General features: G+C 58.1%; 4 protein-coding genes across 4 annotated transcripts in view; 1 reads left to right on the forward strand and 3 right to left on the reverse strand.

Annotated features, from left to right (window-relative positions):
* The window catches only part of PMFBP1 (polyamine modulated factor 1 binding protein 1), a 112,673-nt gene extending 112,478 nt beyond the window's left edge, over positions 1 to 195 (forward strand). Inside the window, exon 7 of the mRNA XM_035336658.1 lies at positions 63 to 195. Within this exon, the coding sequence (XP_035192549.1) occupies positions 63 to 143 (81 nt within the window). The 3' untranslated portion in view covers positions 144 to 195. The remainder of the gene's footprint in view (positions 1 to 62) is intronic.
* DHX38 (DEAH-box helicase 38) lies at positions 176 to 10,727 on the reverse strand. The gene is made up of 26 exons (XM_035336640.1): positions 10,343 to 10,727; positions 9,657 to 9,844; positions 9,394 to 9,498; positions 8,826 to 8,991; positions 8,589 to 8,707; positions 8,365 to 8,441; positions 7,979 to 8,134; positions 6,860 to 7,021; positions 6,666 to 6,773; positions 5,657 to 5,769; positions 5,418 to 5,555; positions 4,981 to 5,167; positions 4,706 to 4,891; positions 4,121 to 4,261; positions 3,835 to 3,945; positions 3,639 to 3,755; positions 3,285 to 3,392; positions 3,054 to 3,166; positions 2,284 to 2,492; positions 2,043 to 2,197; positions 1,810 to 1,965; positions 1,600 to 1,734; positions 1,395 to 1,520; positions 902 to 997; positions 576 to 697; positions 176 to 435 (listed from the first exon to the last, which is right to left on the reverse strand). Exons 1-26 carry the CDS (start codon positions 10,675 to 10,677, stop codon positions 351 to 353), a joined length of 3,714 nt encoding a protein of 1,237 aa, XP_035192531.1. The 5' UTR covers positions 10,678 to 10,727; the 3' UTR covers positions 176 to 350.
* Positions 10,728 to 11,226: 499 nt separating this feature from the next.
* Positions 11,227 to 13,159, reverse strand: LOC118172891 (haptoglobin-like). The gene is given in 5 exon segments (XM_035337083.1): positions 11,227 to 11,987; positions 12,230 to 12,304; positions 12,551 to 12,652; positions 12,805 to 12,869; positions 13,155 to 13,159. Coding segments are annotated over 5 exon segments (1,008 nt in total).
* Positions 13,160 to 14,800: 1,641 nt separating this feature from the next.
* Positions 14,801 to 19,130, reverse strand: DHODH (dihydroorotate dehydrogenase (quinone)). Its single transcript, XM_035337084.1, has 9 exons — positions 19,055 to 19,130; positions 18,065 to 18,384; positions 17,653 to 17,852; positions 17,363 to 17,445; positions 16,655 to 16,842; positions 16,125 to 16,238; positions 15,645 to 15,798; positions 15,415 to 15,574; positions 14,801 to 15,286 (listed from the first exon to the last, which is right to left on the reverse strand). Exons 1-9 carry the CDS (start codon positions 19,128 to 19,130, stop codon positions 15,232 to 15,234), a joined length of 1,350 nt encoding a protein of 449 aa, XP_035192975.1. The 3' UTR covers positions 14,801 to 15,231.
* Between the last annotated feature and the right edge of the window lies 1 nt (position 19,131).

The following is a 19,131-nucleotide window of genomic DNA, read 5'->3' on the forward strand; positions in this document are numbered from 1 at the left end:
AGCACAGGCTTTCTTTGCCCTCTAAGCCTGTGTAATTCTGTGCCTTGTCCCCGGCTATATAGGGCAGCAACTTGACTGCACGAGCCATGCACAACTCTGCAGAGCCGCCTCTACCCAGAACTCAGCTCCAGGATGAGAAGTGACGCAAAACAAAAAAAAAGGGTTAAAGACTGACAACCTTTAAACAAATAAAATTATTTCTGTTCTGTAGCAAAAGTAGTGCCAAGCACCAATACCTTCCAGGGCTACAAGCTGTAGCAAGCCTCACAGCAGTCAGAGAAGCTGAGCACTCCTAGGACTCAGCTGCTCTTGGAAATCTTTAAGCCTCGTAGCAAATGGGCATTCCCTTCTCAGAGGCCAAAGCGGGCTGGGGTGCGTCGTGGTGTCAGGGGCTCCCCCTGCTCCTTCCGCCCAGGTGTGTAGATTTTGGTAGATCTGCCAGTAAAGGATAAGAGTCATTAGAGGAGGATACAACCTTTCCCTGCACCATGAGTACCTGTGAAGTTGGAATCCTCCATGCAGCTCACTACTGCTTTTAAGCAGGCAACTGATGGCCAGCTAGTGCCAGCACCCACCTTGTGCTGCCCAGTGGGTTACGGCGCTCCTGCTCCTCCCGGCGGGCACGCAACTGCTCCTCAGCCAGAGCCATCTCTTCCTCCATGGCAGACACTTCCTCCTTGGCACGTCGGCGGTTTTCCTGGGGCAAAGCAGCAGCAGATCAGGGACTGGCAGGACTCTCTGCAGGTCCACAAGCCTGATCCCTCCACATAAAAAAAGATCCCCACCCAAGAACAGGCATGCAGGGGGACTGTATGCAGTGGGAACCCCACTCAGGCAACACTCCTTTCCAGTGTAGTAGCCTGCTGTCTGTCTGCTAGCTGGGCCTGAGCAAGAGACTCACCTGGCGCGACTTGCCAGCATGTTTAATGCTGTAGAACATGGGTCCCAGCTCTGCCAGCCACTCTCCATCCACAGCAGTGACACACTGCATGTATTCCTGCAGTGAAAGAAGCAAAGGCCAGGGTAGCAGGATGACACCCAGAGTCTGGACGCCATTGCCAGAGCCATGGCAGCTCCCACCCTCCTCCACTTGCTGATGGCGGTTCCGAAGCTAGGACTATACTCCTTCCAGACAATTCCTCCAGGCATCAGAAGCTGCTATGGGCCGTGAGAAGCTGCTATGGGCAGGACTTGGTGAGACTACAAAGATGTCCCACATATGCCAGGAAAATGTATCACAAAAGAGAAAAACAAGGCCCTACAGATGACACTTATGTCCGGTCAGCAGAAAGGCTGAGAACTATATCCTCCAATAGATCCTACTATCACAGCAAAGCCCTCCCACCTCCCTCAAAGCACTCCACCCTTCCTGCTAGCCGTCAGCTCAAGTTTACCTTGGTGGTCATGACCAGCTCGTGATACACAATGTAGTCTGGTGTGTAGCCCATGCCAAACAGAGAGCTCGTGGGATGCAGGTGACAGGGCATGCCTGTGCGGATGTTCACATACTCCCCAATGCCCTGCACAGAGAAGTGTGGTTAGTACATCAGTTCTCAGCAGGGGCCTCTCATCCCCCAGACAGGTACAGATCCCTCTTACCTTCAGCTTTGCAGCTTGATGGAAATATGCAGCACAGATGCACTTCCTGACAACATCCCAGTCAGTACCACAGGATGCTAGGCTCATCCGTTGCTGCACCATAATGTCCTTGAGCTGGGCACGCACCTCCCGCACCTGCAAAGACCTGTAGCAGTCAGATCCCTCTCTTACGTAAGGCTCTCTCCTCCAACCTCATTGCCACAGACCCACCTTCCGCATGGCCTTGGCATGAATGAAGTGCTGGTTGCACCACAGAGTAGAGTAGTTGTTGTTTTTCCACTGCAGATAAACATTCAGGTAAGTCAAGTGATCGCTCTCTGGGACAGCAAATTTCTCCCGCACTTGGTCACTCTCTTCCTCTCGACCCTGAAGAGTAATCAAAGAACACAGGTTAGACAGAGGGCAGGTAAAGGCCCTAAGCTGCTGGAAGAGCAAACAGGTACCTTAGGCCGATAGAAGATGGCAGGCACAGACAACATGGAGACAATGAGCAAGATCTCAGAGCTGCAGCCCATGTCACAGGAAACAATTAGCATTTTGGAGAGTGCGGGATCCAGTGGGAACTCCACCATGAGACGTCCTGTTGAGGTCAGACCACCTGCAGGAATACCATAAGGATCCATAGAGCAACTGGACAGGTCCTCGAAGTCCCATTGGCTGGCAGCCTGCCCTAGCAGCCAGTACCTGTGTTATCCAGGGCTCCCAGAATCCACAGCTGGTACATGGAGTTCAGCATGTTGTCCTCAGGTGGTGGATCCATGAAGTGGAACTGCAGCAGGTCCTGCACACCCAGGGACTTGAGCAAAAGCACTACATTGGCAAGGTTGGTGCGCTGGATCTCGGGCACCGTGGTTGTTAGCAGCTCATTCTTGTAGGCGCTCTGGGTGTAGAGCCTGGGGTGCAGATGCCAAGACAAGAGCATGCCTCTCCCCTTCAGGCCACTGCATTCCTCTCTGAATGACCAGCTGTTCCCAACCCAGCCAGGCCCTGCACAAGGCAGCAGCTCTGCACTCAGCCAGGCCAACGAGCAGAGCCCCAGGGAAGAAGCTCTCCCAAGGCTACAGTGCAGCCTCCCCAGCACACAAGTGCCTGGACTGCAGCACGAGGTACACCCCCCTCATGTACAGTCTTTCTCTGGTTGCAGACCAGTCTTAAAGCAAAGCCTTCAGATAGCTGCCTTTAGCTTGGCTACTGTCCTGAGAACATCAAAGCAGCTGGTTCAGCAATGGCAGAACAGCCACAAGATTGGCAAGGTAAGAAACCAGAGAATACCCTTTCCTCTTCAGAGATACTAGGTCCAAAACAGATGGCCTCAAGGCCTGCCCCCAGCCCTCATCTCCACAACACGTTCAAGACAATGAACAGTTCTCCAGTGAAGAAAATAAAATTATATATATGTAGCCAGATGCCAAGCTATTGTATGGCAGGAATAGGAACACCAGTGATGTGCCTACCTGAAGCAGTGACCTGGGCCTGTTCTGCCAGCTCGGCCTGCCCTCTGATTGGCATTGGCTTGACTGATGGGATAGATCTGCAGCGCATCCATGCCTATACGGGGGTTGAAAACCTGAAGGGCACAAGAAAAACAGACTGGAGCAAGAGGAAGGCTGGGTCACTGGCAAAGAACTCCATCAACCCAACCCCAGAGATGACAGACATGAACAATCCAGGAAACCTTTGCTTACCTTCAACTTGCAGTAGCCAGAATCAATCACAAACATGATGCCATCCACTGTCAGTGAAGTCTCTGCAATGTTAGTAGCAACAATGCACTTCCTGACCCCATCTGGAGCCTGCAAGTATACCACACAGTCATTTTGTTGGGCAATGGCTTCTACACCACTTAGGAAGAGTGCAGAGCAGCAATACAGAACCCAGGACAGAAGCGACTCCCGGGAAGTTGAAGGGGGCACATGCTTTCCCTCACCCTCCACGTGCAATACAAAAGGCATCTCTGCACCTCTCTCTCATGCCAACTAGAGTCTTCCCTGCACTAATTTCCCCTCTGCCCAGTCCCATCAAAGAGTACGCATTAGCACCTTCTGGAAGATCTTGGCCTGTAAGTCTGATGGTAGCTGAGAATAGATAGGCAGTACAGCAAGAGCAGGCGCCTTCTCCAGCTCCTCAAGGTGCTCCACAATTTGCTCTGACGTTACCTAGACACAAAGAGGAGTATTAACATAAGATTGAAACAATAAAGGGGTGGGACAGTGCCTGCCCTTCCATCCAGCTCACCTCAATGTCCTCCTGGCCAGGCATGAAGACAAGGATGTCACCAGGAGCACCAGACAAATGAACCTGCAGGGCTTGTTTCACAGCAGCCTCCACATAATCCTCTTGTGGGGTCTGAAAGACACAGCCCAAATTACAGACACCAATAACCTCACCTGCCCCATCCTGTGTGTAAGGCTGCATCACAGCATGGGTACCCCTCTTCTTTCGTCTCTGTCCACTGCAGTTAGGTACACCCAAGTTATAACCCCCCTCACACCACAAACTCTAACTACCACGTTGACTTTACCTTGCTGAAAAGAATATCAACAGGGAAAGTGCGCCCAGGAATGTGGAAAATGGGAACATTCCCAAAGAAGGAGGCAAACTTGTCTGCATCCATGGTGGCAGAGGTGACAACAAGCTTCAGATCCGAGCGTCGTGCTACCACCTAGAAAATATATGAAAGGAACAATAGACAAGTGCATTTGTGCATGGCTCCAGGCTACTTCCATCACTACTGAGACAACAGGACAGGATGGAGCTTCCACTGTACTCTATAGGCACTGACCACTAATGCCAGGGAAGGCACATGCTATACAATCTGTCCAGTTAAAAAGACAGTCTGACACCAGCCAAGCCTTATACCTGGAAGGCATCTCTGTACCTAGAGCAGCAAGCCTCTGGCAACACACTATGGGAGATTTAAACCCTCAGAACCAATGACCAGTGCATTTGAGCAGCAAGTGCCGTCAGAGATGTGGGAGCCTCTCTTAATTTCCCTTTCCCAAGCCTGGGAGAGAAGCACTGCCTCTGCCAATATTCTGCCCAAAGACCAGTTCACACACCCTGTGCCACTGTCTTAGAATCTTCCTGTAGCCCAACTTGCACACACCTCCCGTAACAGGCCAAAGAGCACATCAGTGTTGAGTGAGCGCTCATGTGCCTCATCCATGATGATAGCACTGTAGTTGTCCAGGTCAGCCTCTCGCAGTGACTCACGAAGGAGGATCCCGTCTGTCATGTATTTGATTATCGTGTTCTCTGAGGTGCAGTCCTCAAAGCGGATGGCATAGCCCACCTGGGAGGGCAGAGATATCAGCAAGTCTTCACCAGCGCTGTGCACTCACTATCAACAGGCTGCACCCTTGCACATGCTGGCAGACTCACCTCCTCTCCCAGACGCACTCCCATCTCTTCACTGACCCGCTTGGCAACAGACATGGCTGCCACTCTGCGGGGCTGGGTGCAGCCAATCATGCCGTAGTCTGTGTAGCCGTCCTCATGGAGGTACTGCGTCAGCTGAGTTGTCTTCCCACTACCTGTCTCCCCTACCACAATCACAATGCTGTTGTCCCTGAAGAAAGGGAAAGAGTATTTCTTCGTATACCACAAAGAAAGACGTTTTCATTCACAGCTCTGGCTGGCCACCCAAGAGTTGTCCTGCTTTAGCAGAACTGCCATCAAGCAGACAAAGCAATAGGTTTTGTTTTCTGAGGGTACAACTTCAAGCAGGCCCTATATTGAGGAAGAATTCTCACTTGGGTTCCTGTGATGTAAGCCAATGCCCCAGGGTTGCACTATGACCAGCTGCCTAACAACCGTACCTGAGGATGGAGAGCAGCTCCTGCTGTACAGCAAAGATGGGCAGATATTGTCTCTGCTCCAGGATTGATTTCTTCTTGGCAAACTCACTCCTTGCTTCACTTTTTTCTTTCATGTGTTCAGCAAACTTCTGCTCGGTCCTAAGGAAACACCAGAAATCTTAAAACTGTCTCTCCACACACTTTGCTATGCCTACAGCCCCATCACCAGCTAAACAGGAGCAATTCAAAGGAAGGATTACTTGTAATCCACTTTGCCATCTTCTGTCACCATCTCATCCTTCTCCTCCTCTTTCTTGATTCCCATAATGTCTCCCAGTTTTGTGCCTGCCAACTCCCAGTGTTTATGCTGAGCCTGGGAAAGCAGAGAGCAGTGTAAGTGCCACAGTTGGGACTGAAAAAAATCATTCTTCTGCACTCCTACTCGTAAGGCTAGAAAAGCACATTAGCTTCACATTTCCTTAGTGGTACGAGAGAACACATTCCATTCCTACATCAAGTCTCCCTCTTCCAGCTGAACTGTGACAGACCTTTTAGACACTGGTCATGCTGTCTGTATCCAGACCAACAGCCTCCTAAGAAAATGGTTCCAGCTGATGACAGTTCCATTAAATTTGCACTTAGATCTACACAAATGTGAACCAGAGTTAATCTTCCTGCTCTCAACAGGTACCTTCAGGTACTCCCACCTTTCTGTTTTCTTTCACCTCTTGTATCAGGAGGTCAGCTTCCACCTTCATTCCACTCATAGTACACCTACCTCAAATCCAGCTCAGACTCAGTTTAAAATGTGTGTTTTCCCCACCACTATCACATAAGCTTTATAGAAAAGTCTCTCTATTAGGCACACACCCACACTACCTTACTGCATGCTCCTCCTCAAAACTCTTTTGCTGAGACAAGATCTACCCTGCTGCCACCCACACTGTTGTGCATGTGAGCTACCCCGTATTCTTTCACCCGCTCTCTTCTTTCATGATTCAAATGTCCTTTGGATCAAACTTCTCTGCACAAGTGCACAACAATTTATGTCCCAGACAGTGCCAGAGGAAAATCACATCACTACAGCTGCTTATGAGACAATGCAATGAACTGGACTACCAGGATACCCCAGGTCACAAAAACACGGTGGACATCTTATCCCTACCACCAAGGCCTGTATTCTACACGGTCCAAACAAAGTCTGTGAAGCCCTACATTACATGAACAGTCACGAACAGCAGGGCAATAGGACAAAAGGTCATAACATACCCTCTTACGCTCCTTTTGCTCCCTATGCTTGCGCACCAACTGGCTGCCTTTCCGAGCTATGATGGCCAAATCAGAAGTAGCATCTTTGACAGGGATGACCGGCTCTGGCTAGATGAAAAAAGGCATTGCTTTAATACAGAAAGCTCACACCTGTGTGGCTCCCTGCCATTAGAACCTTCAACCACAGCCCCTACCTGCTTGGTGAAGACTATCCTCCCATCTAGGAATGGAGGCACCAGGTTATGCACCAGCAGATGCACTTTGGCTGAATTATCCTCTTCAAAATCTTCATCCACTTCAATCCGATGAACTACACCACTGGTCAGCATGCGATTTGTCTCCCACCGCTCGTTATCCTGCGGGAAACGACATATCAAAGGATTTTAACTATTACCTTTCATCAGCTAAAACTCAAGAACAATCAAGAGACTCCTTACGCCTACCCCACAGTATATACAGCTCAAAGCAACTGCAAGGCAATAAATAAAACAACACAGCTTGCTGTGAAACACTACAGGACTGTGACCAAGTCATGATGGCCTAAGTTATTCACAAAAGTGGAAGCTAAAAGCAGGAAACCGCTGAAGGCAACTCTGTAACTGATTCTCAATACACACCAGGGTTATGCCACATGGCTTCAAGTACTGAAATGATCTAGGGCTGCATCTGCTGGTCTTCCTTCCCCAAAAAGGGAAAGAGTCTAGAGCCCCACAGATGAAACTAAGTAAGCCTGGAACGTATATAACAAGTAACATTGAAGGTTCTAGCCTAGGGAACCCAAAAACAAGCACTTGGAAAAAAAAAACTAACTAGAAGCAGCAGGGTACAGAAAACACAGACTGGGCATACAAAGTACGTGGTTAACAGAATGGTCTCCAAGAAAACAAGAGGGCAAACTGTCCACAACACCCCAGCTACACACTGAAGGCCAGAAGCCAGGAGACAACCTTGCTCTTATGCTGAGATCAGCAGCCCTGAGTGTCTGGAGCAACATTAGACAGCCCTAATAACATGGTTTATGCCTCTGTATAGGAGGGGCACAGCCCTCTGTGTTCCAGCAGCCCAGGATGCTGTGACCAACTGCAGTTGCTAACTGAATTCTGCCCCATGCAGGAGATGCACGGCTGCACTTTCCAAGGGAATATAACAAGTTTCCCTGTGAGCTCATTCAGCCTGGGCCAGGACAAAGACTGACCTTTTCACTCTGAGGGCAAGGGCTCAGCCAGTCCCATCAGCAAGCAGCTCTCTTAAGAGGTAGCAAAACAAGCAGCCCACACACATTCAAAGCAGCCAGTTCTGCATCTTGTGCCCACCTCATTGATCTGCCGCCGCTGCGCAGAGATGCGCTTCTGCTTCTGCTTGTGCAAGTGCTGCTCCCTCTTCTTCACATACTCCTCGGAGGAGTAGGCCAAGGGGTTGTGAAACTCGTCGTAGCCCTCGTCCATCATGTACCAGTCCCGGTCAGCTTGCTGAGGGGAGGTGCAGCGCTGAGCTCCGCTGCTTGCTCGGGCTGGCCCGGGCCCCCCGCCGCTCCCCGTCTGGCCGCCGGGGGGAGCCCGCCCGCCGCCAGCGGCCCCACCGCAAGGCCAGCGGCAGTCCCCGGCCGCCCCCAGCGGCACGGCTCTCCCGGTGCCTCGGGGCCAGCGGCGGCAGCCTGCAGCCCGGCGTTCACCAGGCGCCCAACTCCCCAGGCTCCTACCCGCTGGTCATCCTCCCACTGCTGCCGTTCCTCCTCTGTCTCGAAGGCGATGCCCTCCTCCCCATCCTCACGCCGCCCTACAGAAGGCAAGCTGGTCAGCAAGGGCCACCAGCCCCACGGGCTGTCGCTTTTGGAGAGAATCGCACAAAACCTGTCCTTGTGGTGCACAGGGGAAGAGGACTCCGCCACTGCCCAGCCTCGGCAGTCCTCTGCAGACTCCTCACCTCTGCCTCTGGACAGCCGTGGTGTAGCCCCCAGGTGTCTCCGGTCATCAGCCCACTCATTATATTTATATGATGGTGTGGGCAATGGCGTCTTATCCGAGCACCTGCTTCTTACAGACCTGTGAGAACAGCACGAGGAAGGAATCAGTGCCTATGGCATGGTGCTAATCTTACACACACGCTCCTGCCCTTTCTTGCAGATCGCTGGCTCATAGCCACACCCCCAGCTGCTGATACCTGTCCCGTTCTCTCCTATCTGTGTCCCGTGAGGATGATGCCCGGTGGCTGCGCTCTAAGTCTCGATAGGAAGGTGTGGGGGAGGGAGATTCCCACTGTGAGCGGCGGGAACTGCTGTAACCACTATCATCTTCCTCCCAGCTGGAGCGAGACGGCGTGGCTGCATCTAGTAGAGGAGATGATTGACAACCAGTGTTCACACTGTGGCCTTAGGCACTTTCCACCTTCTACCGAGGAGCACAGAGGGCACCCATCTGCTGTCCCTCTAAGAGGAGCTGATGCACTGCCTCCAAGGAAAATTGCCAGAGGAACACATCTATATCTCACAGACCCAGAATAAATCTCACTGGTCAGGGATCAGCCAGATCTTCGCACACAGCTGGCAGATCACTCCCAGTCCTATATCCAGAAAGAGCCAGGAGTTTTATGCCTGCCCTAACCGCAGGCCTTAAAAAGTAACAGATTTTTTACTCACATTCATCCTGACTAAAACAGCAGGAGCCCAAAAAAATAACACGTCCTTTCCCGTTAAGTTTTACATGAAAACTCTGTCAAGTCCCACTACTACCTTTAGGACGATGCCTGGGACTCTCTGGTTCGCTCCTCCTGCTGCTCCGTTCCAAAGAGCTGTCTCTCTCTGACCTGCTGCTGTGACGACTTCTGTCCCGCTCCTCTGGAGAGGGAAAATGAGATCAGATGCCCTGTGCACAAACAGGCTTCCCAAATCTACCCTAGAAAACACCCTGAGCACCGGTCAAGGGCAACAAAGAGGCTAAGGAACAAGCCCCACACCTCTAAGTAAGAAGAGTCACAAACATCTTAAACTGTTACCACGGTCTCGTTTACGATCATGGTTCCGATCCCTGCTGCGCTCCTTCTTCTGTTCCTTTTCTTCCTTGGAAGATGCAAAGACACCATGCTCACGGCGGTCTCTTTCCCGCTGCCGACTGCGTTCCCAAAACTCCTCGCTGACACCTCCCGTGTAGGAAGGTGTTTCCACATGGACAGAACGATAATGCCTAGAAAGGTAGAGCAGAAAGAAAGCTTAACAGTGCTGAGGAATAGCTAGCCTTTAACTCGTCTCATGTAAGTCTAGTCCTAGTCTCCGCAATAGCAGAAGTTTGTGGTTATGAACGCTCCCTCCATCCTTTGCTGGCAGCCCATCATGCCTGTTGCTATTTTCACACATGAGCACTTCTAAGGAGGCTGCTGCTTCCAAACGTCAGGAGGCAGACAACAACACGGACAGCATGTCTGTCTAATGCCTGCAGGCCCAACACTATCTAAAAACATTCCCGGCCATCACGTCTCAGGAAAGGCACCAGCCCAAGAGCTTTCCTGTGACCCCCTCAGGTCCTCAGAGACATCCCCAGACCTCCCAGCCGCACAGAGGTTACAGCCCCGCAGGCTCCATGCTCCCGCAGGCAGCTAATGCTTGGGACCGGTGCCCCGGCAGGGCCCCAGCTACCACAAAGCTTTCGGGCCCCTGCGAGTGCAAGGCACCTCGCGGACCGCACCTGTCCTTGCGGGTGCTCCGGCTGCTCCGGCCGGCCTCCTCCTCCTCGTCCTCGTCCTCCTCGGGGCTGCCCGCCTCGTCGCGGCCCTCCTCCCAGTCCTTGTAGGAGCACACCCGGGACCGCTTGCCGCCGCCGGCCGCCGCCTCCTCCTCGCGCTCCCGCCGCTTCTGCGCCGCCAGCACGTCCAGGCCCAGCAGCGAGGCCCGCGGCGCCGGCGCCTTAAAGACGTGCTGCTCGGATGCAGCGCTGCGCCCCCGCAGGACCAGCCCGCCGGCCTCGGCCTCGGGGCTCGTCCCGGCCAACCGGTGCAGCGACTGCTCGCCCGCCTCCGACATCGCCGCCGGCCGCTACCGCGCCGCGCCGGGACCCATTGGGCCCGGGGGCGCCCGGGACGCGAGGCCTGCCGCCGCTGGACGCCTGCCGCTGGGGAGGCAGCGGCCCGGCCCGGCCCGGCCTGGCCCGGCCCCGCCCCCGGGTGCTCAGCGGCCGCAACCCCCCCCCGCGAGCTCCGCCATGGCCGCCCCGCGGTGCCCCTCGAGCCGCTCCAGGCCCCGCAAACCACAGACGCGGCGGCAGCAGCCTCCAGGCGGCCCGTCCACCACAGAGCACGACGGCCGCGGGACAGAGCGCCCCCAACGGACTTCCGGCGGGGGGGAGTGACATCACGTCCGGAGGGCGTGAGCGCAAGGGGGCGGGGCGGGGACACGGACCGCCCCGGGCACGGCAACAGCGCCCCCGGAAAAAGCGCCCCCTCCGAAACGGCCCCCGCGAAAACCGCCTCCCCCCCCCAAACAACGCCCTCCGGCTCGCAGGGAGGCAGGAGCAGGGTGAGGGCGAGGGGCCGGGCTGGGCGGTCCCGCAGCTTTATTTTGCGGCCCCTTATCTCAGGCGGCCGCCACCGTCTCCCGGACCCAGTCCATCACGCGCCGCACGTCCACGTAGACGTCGTACTTGGAGGCGGCGCAGGTCCTGTCGTGGCTGAGGACGCCGGCCGCGTACCAGGCGCCGTCCCCGGTGTCCCGCACGGCGAAGGCGCCGCCGGCGTCCCCGTAGCAGGTGTCCTCGCGCAGCTCGCTCGTGCCCGCGCAGAAGGTGGCGTTGCCGAGGACGGGCCGGACGCCGTGCGGCCCCTGCGCCGCGTAGTACTGCCGGCACTTGTCGGCCTCGGCCACGGGCAGCATCACGTACTTCAGCGCCTCGGGAAAGGCGAAGGTGGCGCCGCGCCCCCAGCCCGAGACGTAACCCACACGCCCCGGCTGCACCTAGTCCCGCTGGGGCAGGCAGATGGGCATCACCTCCGCCCCGATGGGCACCTTCTGCCTGAGCTTCAGCGGGGCCAGGTCCACGGCCACAGGGTAGCCGGGGTGCAGCACCACGCGCTCGACGCCCAGGGCGGGCTGCCCCCAGCCGCCCAGGAAGAGCTGCAGCGCGGGGGCGATCTCCTCGGGCGTGGCCTCCTCGCTGTGGTTCAGGTAGACGTTCCTGCCTGTGGTCAGCAGCCACTGGTCGCTGATGAGCATAGCCCCCGTGGTGAGGTTGTGGCGGCTCACCATCCGGGCCTGCCAAGGGAAGCTGCCCTTCCCGGCCAGCAGACCCCCGATGATGCGCTGCATCGGGGCAGGGGGGTTCTCGGGTTTGCCGCACACTGCAGAGGCAAGAGCAGGGCCCTGTGAGCCACGGGAGGAAGCCTAGCTCTGGAAGAGGAGCATCTCACAGCCTGCCCAGTCATGACCACCAGACTCCTCCAGGCCCGCAGCACCCCAGGGAGCAGCACTGAAGATGGGAGCTGCACACAGCCCTGCTGGCCCTTTGGCTGCCCAGGCAGACCACACACAGTCCCCAGCCCACCAAACCCCCACAGCCCATGCTGCACTGCTCTGCTCTCACCTGGCTCACAAACGGGCGCCTCCTTGCCAGCTTCGGGGCTCACCCACGCCAGATTTTCATCGCATTTGTATGTGCCTTTGGAGGGAGATGGGAGTCAGCACCCCTGCCGATGGAGGGTGAGGACAGTACCCCCAGGGAGGCAGGAGGTTCCTGTACCTCACCAGGGTTTGGGGAAGCAGGGGTAGCTGCTCATCCCCCTGGGAATAGCGGGAGGGCCTCCATCATCTAGCACTGGGGGCAGCCCTGTGCCAGGACAGCCCTGCCCCTGGAGCCAGGGACAAACACCTTCCTGGGGTGCTGTGCCTGTGCCGCGTGCCTCACCATCGCCAGAGCTGCGCAGCCGGTAGTACGGATCACAGTGGTACTTGATCAAGTGCTCCACGTGGCCATGCTCAATCTCGGCGGGCTTTGCACAGCTCCACTCTGCAAGTAGAGGATGCTCAGCCCAGGACATCCCCTCCACCGCTGGCTGGTCCCTCCTCAGGCCTGCCGCCCCCACCACACGCCTGCTCCCTGCCAAGCTGCCCCTGGCCTTCTCCGAGCCACAGTGCTCCCACCCTTGCCCTGGAAGGTACCCGTAGTGGCAGCAGTGATCTCCAGCAGAGTCCAGGCCAGGCCAGCAAACAGCAGCACTGCAGTTCTGCAGGGAAGAGAGACACTCAGCACAGGGGTCCCACCCCCTGCTTGTGGTCTGCAGGCTCCAGAAGACAGAGGACTGACCCTCGTCCCTGGGGCTGCCCCACCCAGCACAGCCTGGAGGAGCTCCCTAGGCCACCCCTGGCCCCAGCTGCTACAAAGTGCAGTAGCAGCGGGACCCAGAGGGCCTCCAGGCTCAACACCGGTCCTGCCACAGCACGCAACAAAGCCAGGCGAGAGGAACAGACACAGCACCCAGTGCAGGCAGGGTCAGAGCAGTGTCGCTCACCCCATGGTTGCAGCCTGGTCTCCTCACAGCAGACTCCTGCAGGACAATGCTGTTTAGGGCTCCTTCCTCATCCCTTTTATTACTAACTCCCTTGCCCCGGTGCAGCCCCGCATGCTCCTGACCTCCTGAACTTTTTGTACATTGCCAGCACCTTTCCCAGCAAGAGCAGCACAAGAAGCCCTGCTCAGGGCCAGCCTGGCAGAAGCTCCCAGGAAGACTGCCAAGCTCCCGCAGGAAACCAGCACGCCAAGAGTTTCCTGGATTTTGCAGCTACAAGCATGGTGGGGAGGGAGTCTGGCTGCAGAAGACCCCCTGACCAGAATGCCCTGGCATTGAGACACCAGCTGAGGCTCACAGAAACAGGACAGAGCCCTGCAAAACCGCCCCCACACCTCCGCCCGGAGCAGCCCTGGGAGAGCCCCCACACCAGCACCAAAGGCGAAGCCAGAGCCAGGACGTGGGAGCCAAGCCCCAGCTGCCCCCGCGCCCAGCTCTGCTCCCATCCAGGCACGTGCTGCCAGCCCAGCCAGCTGAAGGACACAGCAGGGCCATGGCCAAGCCCCAATTCCCACACATACCCACCCCTTCCTGGGCAGCCTGCTCTAGCCCCTGGCCCTGGGCTGTTTGTCAGTACAGGCTGGGACACAGCCCAGCCTTACAGGAACTCATAGCAGCAATCGCTGGCGGTCACCTAGCTGGACACAGCCGAGCCAGCAGCACAGGACGAGTGCAGTGCAACCCTCTGCTTCCTGGCACAGAGGTGGCCAGGGCATATCAAGCTGCGGTGGCAAAGGGCTGCCCAGGGCTGGCAGAGGGCACGGGGCTCACAGCATTACAGGAGGCCCAGGAAGGAGCCCAGCCTGTGGTCCTGGGCCTACAGCAGTGCAGCAGGCGGCAGGAGCTGTGAGCAGAGCACTGGCACCCTTAGGAAGGCCAAGCCCCACACACAGACCTCCAGGTGCCCATAGGCCACCCCAGGGCACAAGGACAGAGGTCCAGGCATGAGGCACCAGCAGGAGACACTGGCTGGACACGGGCAGCAGATAGCATCATGTCAGAACAAGGGGCTCTACAAAGCAAAGAGGCTGGTGTAGGGTGTGCAGCCCTAAAGAGCAAGGGGTTACAGGGAGACATCAGTCGGCACACCCGCTCTTGCGAAAGGCTGGATCCATGGGATGTGTAAACAACTTTGGTGGAGTTTGGTGCTGTGTGGCAATCCTAGGTACAGGGTGCCAGGGTGCTGCTGCAAAGTGAAGGCTGCATCCAGGGCATGGGCCTTGCTCAGGAAGGGCAGAGATGGCTGCTGGCAGCCTGGGGTCAAGCAGCAGCTGCTGCCAGGAAACCCCAGAGAAAACCACCCACAGCCTCCAGAAGTGTGAATAAGCAGGGCTTTTCCATAACAAGTGACAGGGCGCAACTGTGGCTGTCTCCAAGCACCAGCAACAACAGGAAGAAACAGCTCCTGACACCTCCTGAGGCACAGATCAGGCACAGGTCTGTGTGGGATGGCTTCCACGACCAGTGGCTTCCATGACCACCAAGAGGCACGAAGCAGATCACAGAGATCAAGGATCCCTCTCAGATGAGGAGAGCCATCCCCTGGAGTCTGACCAGCCCAAAGGTTATCCCCAGAGCAGGACACAGGACCAGGTGAGCCAAACGTTTATTGACACTCAGGCAGGACTTGGGGAGCATGGGTTTGTTACAGCACAGTGTGCGGAGGAGGGCAGGAAGGATGGTTCCTGCTCTGGAGACTGCACTGCAGGAGGACCCAGAGCCAGCCTGAGCCAGCAGCACAAGCTGGCTGCAGGGTCCCTGGCCAAGGGGACACCCACCACTCCACAGCTGGGGAAGCAGCCCACAGGAAAGCCCAAATACAGCCTTGAGCAGCTGCGGCAGCATGGAGGTCCCTTTCCCTGCTTCCTACCCGTGCAGCCCCAGCTCCATTTATCGCTAGCCCTTCCCAAGAGCCCAGAGCAGGACCTTGTCTTGGTCCCAGCCTGCTCATGCTAGAAGCATCACGGCTCTCCCTGCTTTGCCATGTTTCCTGCTGGTTAGACTTCGGTCCTGAGATGCATCAGCGCCGGTGATCCGCTCCAACTGCCTCCATGACACTCTTGAACCCCTGCTCCCTAATCAGAAACAGTGTGTGATGGCCTGGCTGGCACAGCTGCTCAGCCCAATACCAGTGCTCAGGCACCAGCACACAGCTGCTCAGAGCCTCCCCAGGCCACAGGAAGGTGGCTGGCCCTTCACTCACCTCAGCAGCTCCTCCAGCTCACGCTTCACTGTCCCCACCACCAGTGGCCCATGGTACACGAGTGCCGTGTACATCTGCACAAGCGAGGCTCCGGCACAGATCTTCTCCAGGGCATCACGGCCGCTGCTCACTCCACCCACGCCAATGATGGGCACCTGGCCTGGGGGCAGGCACGGGGCCAGGTCAGGGGGGTGAGGCCAGCACATACCCGAGTCCTGCCCTGCCCCTACCTTGGGTGAGGGCGTACATCTCCCTCACTGTCTGTGTGGAGAGCTCCCGCAGGGGCTTCCCACTGAGGCCTCCAGGCTCCAAGCGCTGCATGCTCTGGAGGTCGTGGGGGCGACTGACAGTAGTATTGCTGACAATCAGTCCGTCCACACCTAGCTGAGGGATGCAGCAGCGTGAGGACCCAGCTGCTGCAAGCAGCCCCTGAGCCTCATCCACAAGCTGCCAGGCCAGCTGGGACTCCCCCCAGCACTGTGCCCAGAAACAAAGCAGCCGCCACTCACTGCACAATCCCCAAGGTCTGGTGGGATGCACGCAGCTACTCAGAACACTGACTACAGCCAGCCAGAGCTACACATCTGCCTGTCCCTTCAGAGGATCAGCAGCATCCTGCCCCACACTGAGCCAAGGCACGGGGTGCACAAGCCCAGCTCCTTGGCAGCCTCCCCTTCCCACTGCCATTGTGCTGCCCCCTGTCCCCTCACCTCGCACACGACACTAGCTATGTCCTGCTTGTCCTGCAGAGTAAGGTCTGGGGCAATCTTCACCAGCACAGCTGGCTTGTGCTTGCATGGCAGCGTGTCCCTCTCTGCCAACACCTGTGGGGTACACACAGGGACACACGGCAGTGTGTCGGGGACACACACCTCCTGCTCCAGGCCAGGGGGACCATGTGTACCCACAGCCACAGGCAGCACAGGGACAGACCCTGTTGTCCCCATACAGCACCACTGATGGGACAGGCACCCAGCAACACAGGGCCTGGGGCACACAACACGCAGGAGTTGTGGGGCCCAGGTAGGACTGTGGTAACTCCTGATGTCACGGGATGCTCCTTGCAGGAGCAGAACAGAGCAGAGGACAGTGCCTCCCTGTTCACCTGCCCTTTGCTGGAGTACAGTGCCCTGGTGCACCCAGTGCCAGCCCATGGGATCTACGGCTGAGCAGGGGACATCTTGGTGGTTCTGCCCACTAACCCTGGGAGCCACGCTCCTCCCTGCACGGGGTCACCCACCTTGGTCAGCAAGTCCCGCAGCTCAGCCTTGCCCTGCAAGTCCCGCAGCCCTGGGGTGTTTGGGCTGGACACATTCACAACCAGGTAGTCAGCCAAGGGGCCCAGCACTCGGACCCCAGCCACGTAGTCAGCTGCAGCATCTGTAGAGCTCTTGTTCTTGCCCAGGTTGACTCCAAGAGGCATCCCCGCTAGAACACAGATGTGTCTGAGCCAGTGCAGCAGGACCACCCACCATCTGAGGAGCCAGAGCACCCGACAAGGGAGGTCCCATACTAGCTAAAATCAATATGGGGATAAACAGTCCAAGCGTGTGATGGGGCTGGGACCTTAGACTGTCCTGCAGCCCCAGGAGCATCACTGTGGCTGGCATGGTCAGCACCTCCCAGCACTGCAGCCTCTAGCTGGGCCACCCAGTACAGGCTGCCTATGGAAACTACCCAGATGGGGCCCTGTTGGCTTTGACTAGTCTCAGCTGATACATCCATTCCAAAGCAGCAAAGAAACCTCTACTGCAAAGGAACTGGCAGGAGAAAGGTGCTTGGTCAGTTTTGTGGGTTCTTGCTGTCCAAGTACACATTGCCTTGGCCAGCTCCTAGACACTGTTCCAAGGCACTGGCATTGTACGCCTTCCCTGACCTGCAGCTAGCTGGAAGACCCCCAAATCCATCCTGCCAACCCCCAGAGCAAAGGTTTACAAGCTTGTCTCACCACCGGTGAGCTTGCGCTGTGTTTCTTGGCGGGCCCGCAGCCTGCGTTCAACTGCAGCGTGGCCGTGACTGTTGAATCCATACCTGGAACAGAAAAGATAAGGTTCAGGACCAGGCTGGTGCACTGAGCAGGACACAGGAGAATTGCAAGGAAGGCTCCATAGCTCTACTCATCGCACCCAGCGCAGCTGCAACCACAGAGCAGAAGACAGAGCTGGGGCCACCCAAACACCTCCCCACACCACCAGCCCGTCCCGCCAGCACCCTGCTGGACAATTTGTGCATCCCCACCTGTTAATGACCGCCTCATCCTCCACCAGCCGGAAAACCCTGGGCTTGGGGTTCCCATCCTGGGGCTTGGGTGTGACGGTCCCCACCTCCACGAAGCCAAAGCCCATCTTGTACAGGCCGTCCACAGCCTCGCCGTGCTTGTCGAAGCCAGCAGCCAGGCCCAGCGGGTTGCGGAACCGCCGCCCAAGGACGCACACCTCCTGGGGGGTAGTGCCGCGTGAAGCCATGAGCCAGACCCGCAGCCTCGCCCCCGGCCCCGCGAAGCCTCCCCCACACCCGCCGCCCCGCAGGGTTCCTCACCGGGCGCCTCCCCCCAGCCCCGCGGCCCCCGACCCCGCCGCCCCTCCCCCCTTGGGCCGCCCTTGAAGCCCCGCCGGGCGCCTCCCTCCCCCCCCCCGCCAGAGATCCATACCAGCGCGGGGCCGTCGGGGCGGGCGGTCGGCAGCAGCCCGAAGGCGGCGACGCGCAGCGCCAGGCCGTGCGCGGCCTCCGGAGGGACGGCGCGGAGCGCGGGCAGCACCGCCGCGTGCAGCCGCTCGTCGCCCGCCGCCAGCGCCGAGCCCAGCAGCAGCCCACAGCCGCCCAGCGCCGCCGCCAACGCCCGCAGGCGCCGCTGCGTGAGGCCGTCAGCACCGGGACGGGCCCCGGGACGGGCACCGGCCCCGGGACGGGCACCGGCCCCAGCCGTCCCGACCGCCCCCCCTCCCACCGCCCCCCGCCCGGCCCATGCCGCTCACGCGCAGCGGTGCCGCCATCTCGCCCGGCCCAACGGGTGCACGAGCACTTCCGGGAGTCCGGCCCAGTGATTGGCGGAGGCCGAGGCGCCCCAACCAATAGAGACTCGGGAGAGGCCGGGCCGGGCCCGGAAGCACGGCGATGACGCCCGCGAGCGCCCCAGGAAAGGTCCCAGCCCGCCCGCCGCAGCCCCCCCGTCCCGGCGCGACCCCCGGACAACAGCAGCGCGCAGCCAGAGCCGCTCCCCAGCCCGTCTTTATTGGGAACCGAGGTACAGTCAGTCACAAACCGGAGGAGCCGCGTAGGAGCGTTCCGCACAGACACACCACACAGAGCACACCGCGGTCCGCAGCGCACCCGCCGGCAGCAGGCGCAGAGCTTGGCGGGGCAGCACAGCCGCCGCCCGGCACCCAGCCTCCTGCCGGCTCCACCGCGCTGCAGGCTCCCGGTGCCCGGGGACAACCGAGCTGCTCCGGCCCAGCGCAGAGCTGCAACGCCCCGCGGTGCCCTGTCAGCCCTCCCGACCCCTCCGGCAGGTTGGATCTGACAGCTGCGTGGTGCCACCCACCCCGTATGAACAGGGCACAGACCTCCCTGCAGCCAGCACAGCACCAGCCCCAGAGGACTCCCCAGCGGGTCTGAAGGAGCACATCTGTCTCCAAGGCACCTGCAACCAGATCCAGCTGGAGCCAGAGGGGTGGCACAAGTGCTAGAGGGCTGCAAAGCATTAAGGGCATTACCATG

The sequence above is a fragment of the Oxyura jamaicensis genome, chromosome 11, assembly GCF_011077185.1.
Source record: "Oxyura jamaicensis isolate SHBP4307 breed ruddy duck chromosome 11, BPBGC_Ojam_1.0, whole genome shotgun sequence".
NCBI lineage: Eukaryota > Metazoa > Chordata > Aves > Anseriformes > Anatidae > Oxyura > Oxyura jamaicensis.

What these genes read in the sequence shown, in the direction of transcription:
- DHX38 (XM_035336640.1), bottom strand. Translation starts at nt 10,677, where the DNA reads ATGTCGGAGGCGGGCGAGCAGTCGCTGCACCGGTTGGCCGGGACGAGC. An exon ending in GGGAGCCCTGGATAACACAG is followed by an intron (nt 2,198 to 2,283) that starts GTACTGGCTGCT and finishes GTATTCCTGCAG; the next exon opens with GTGGTCTGACCTCAACAGGA. An exon ending in ATGCTGGCAAGTCGCGCCAG is followed by an intron (nt 698 to 901) that starts GTGAGTCTCTTG and finishes GCTTTGCCCCAG; the next exon opens with GAAAACCGCCGACGTGCCAA.
- DHODH (XM_035337084.1), bottom strand. Translation starts at nt 19,130, where the DNA reads ATGGTAATGCCCTTAATGCTTTGCAGCCCTCTAGCACTTGTGCCACCC. An exon ending in ACAGCGCAAGCTCACCGGTG is followed by an intron (nt 16,843 to 17,362) that starts GTGAGACAAGCT and finishes TCTGTGTTCTAG; the next exon opens with CGGGGATGCCTCTTGGAGTC. An exon ending in GATGTACGCCCTCACCCAAG is followed by an intron (nt 15,575 to 15,644) that starts GTAGGGGCAGGG and finishes GCCTGCCCCCAG; the next exon opens with GCCAGGTGCCCATCATTGGC.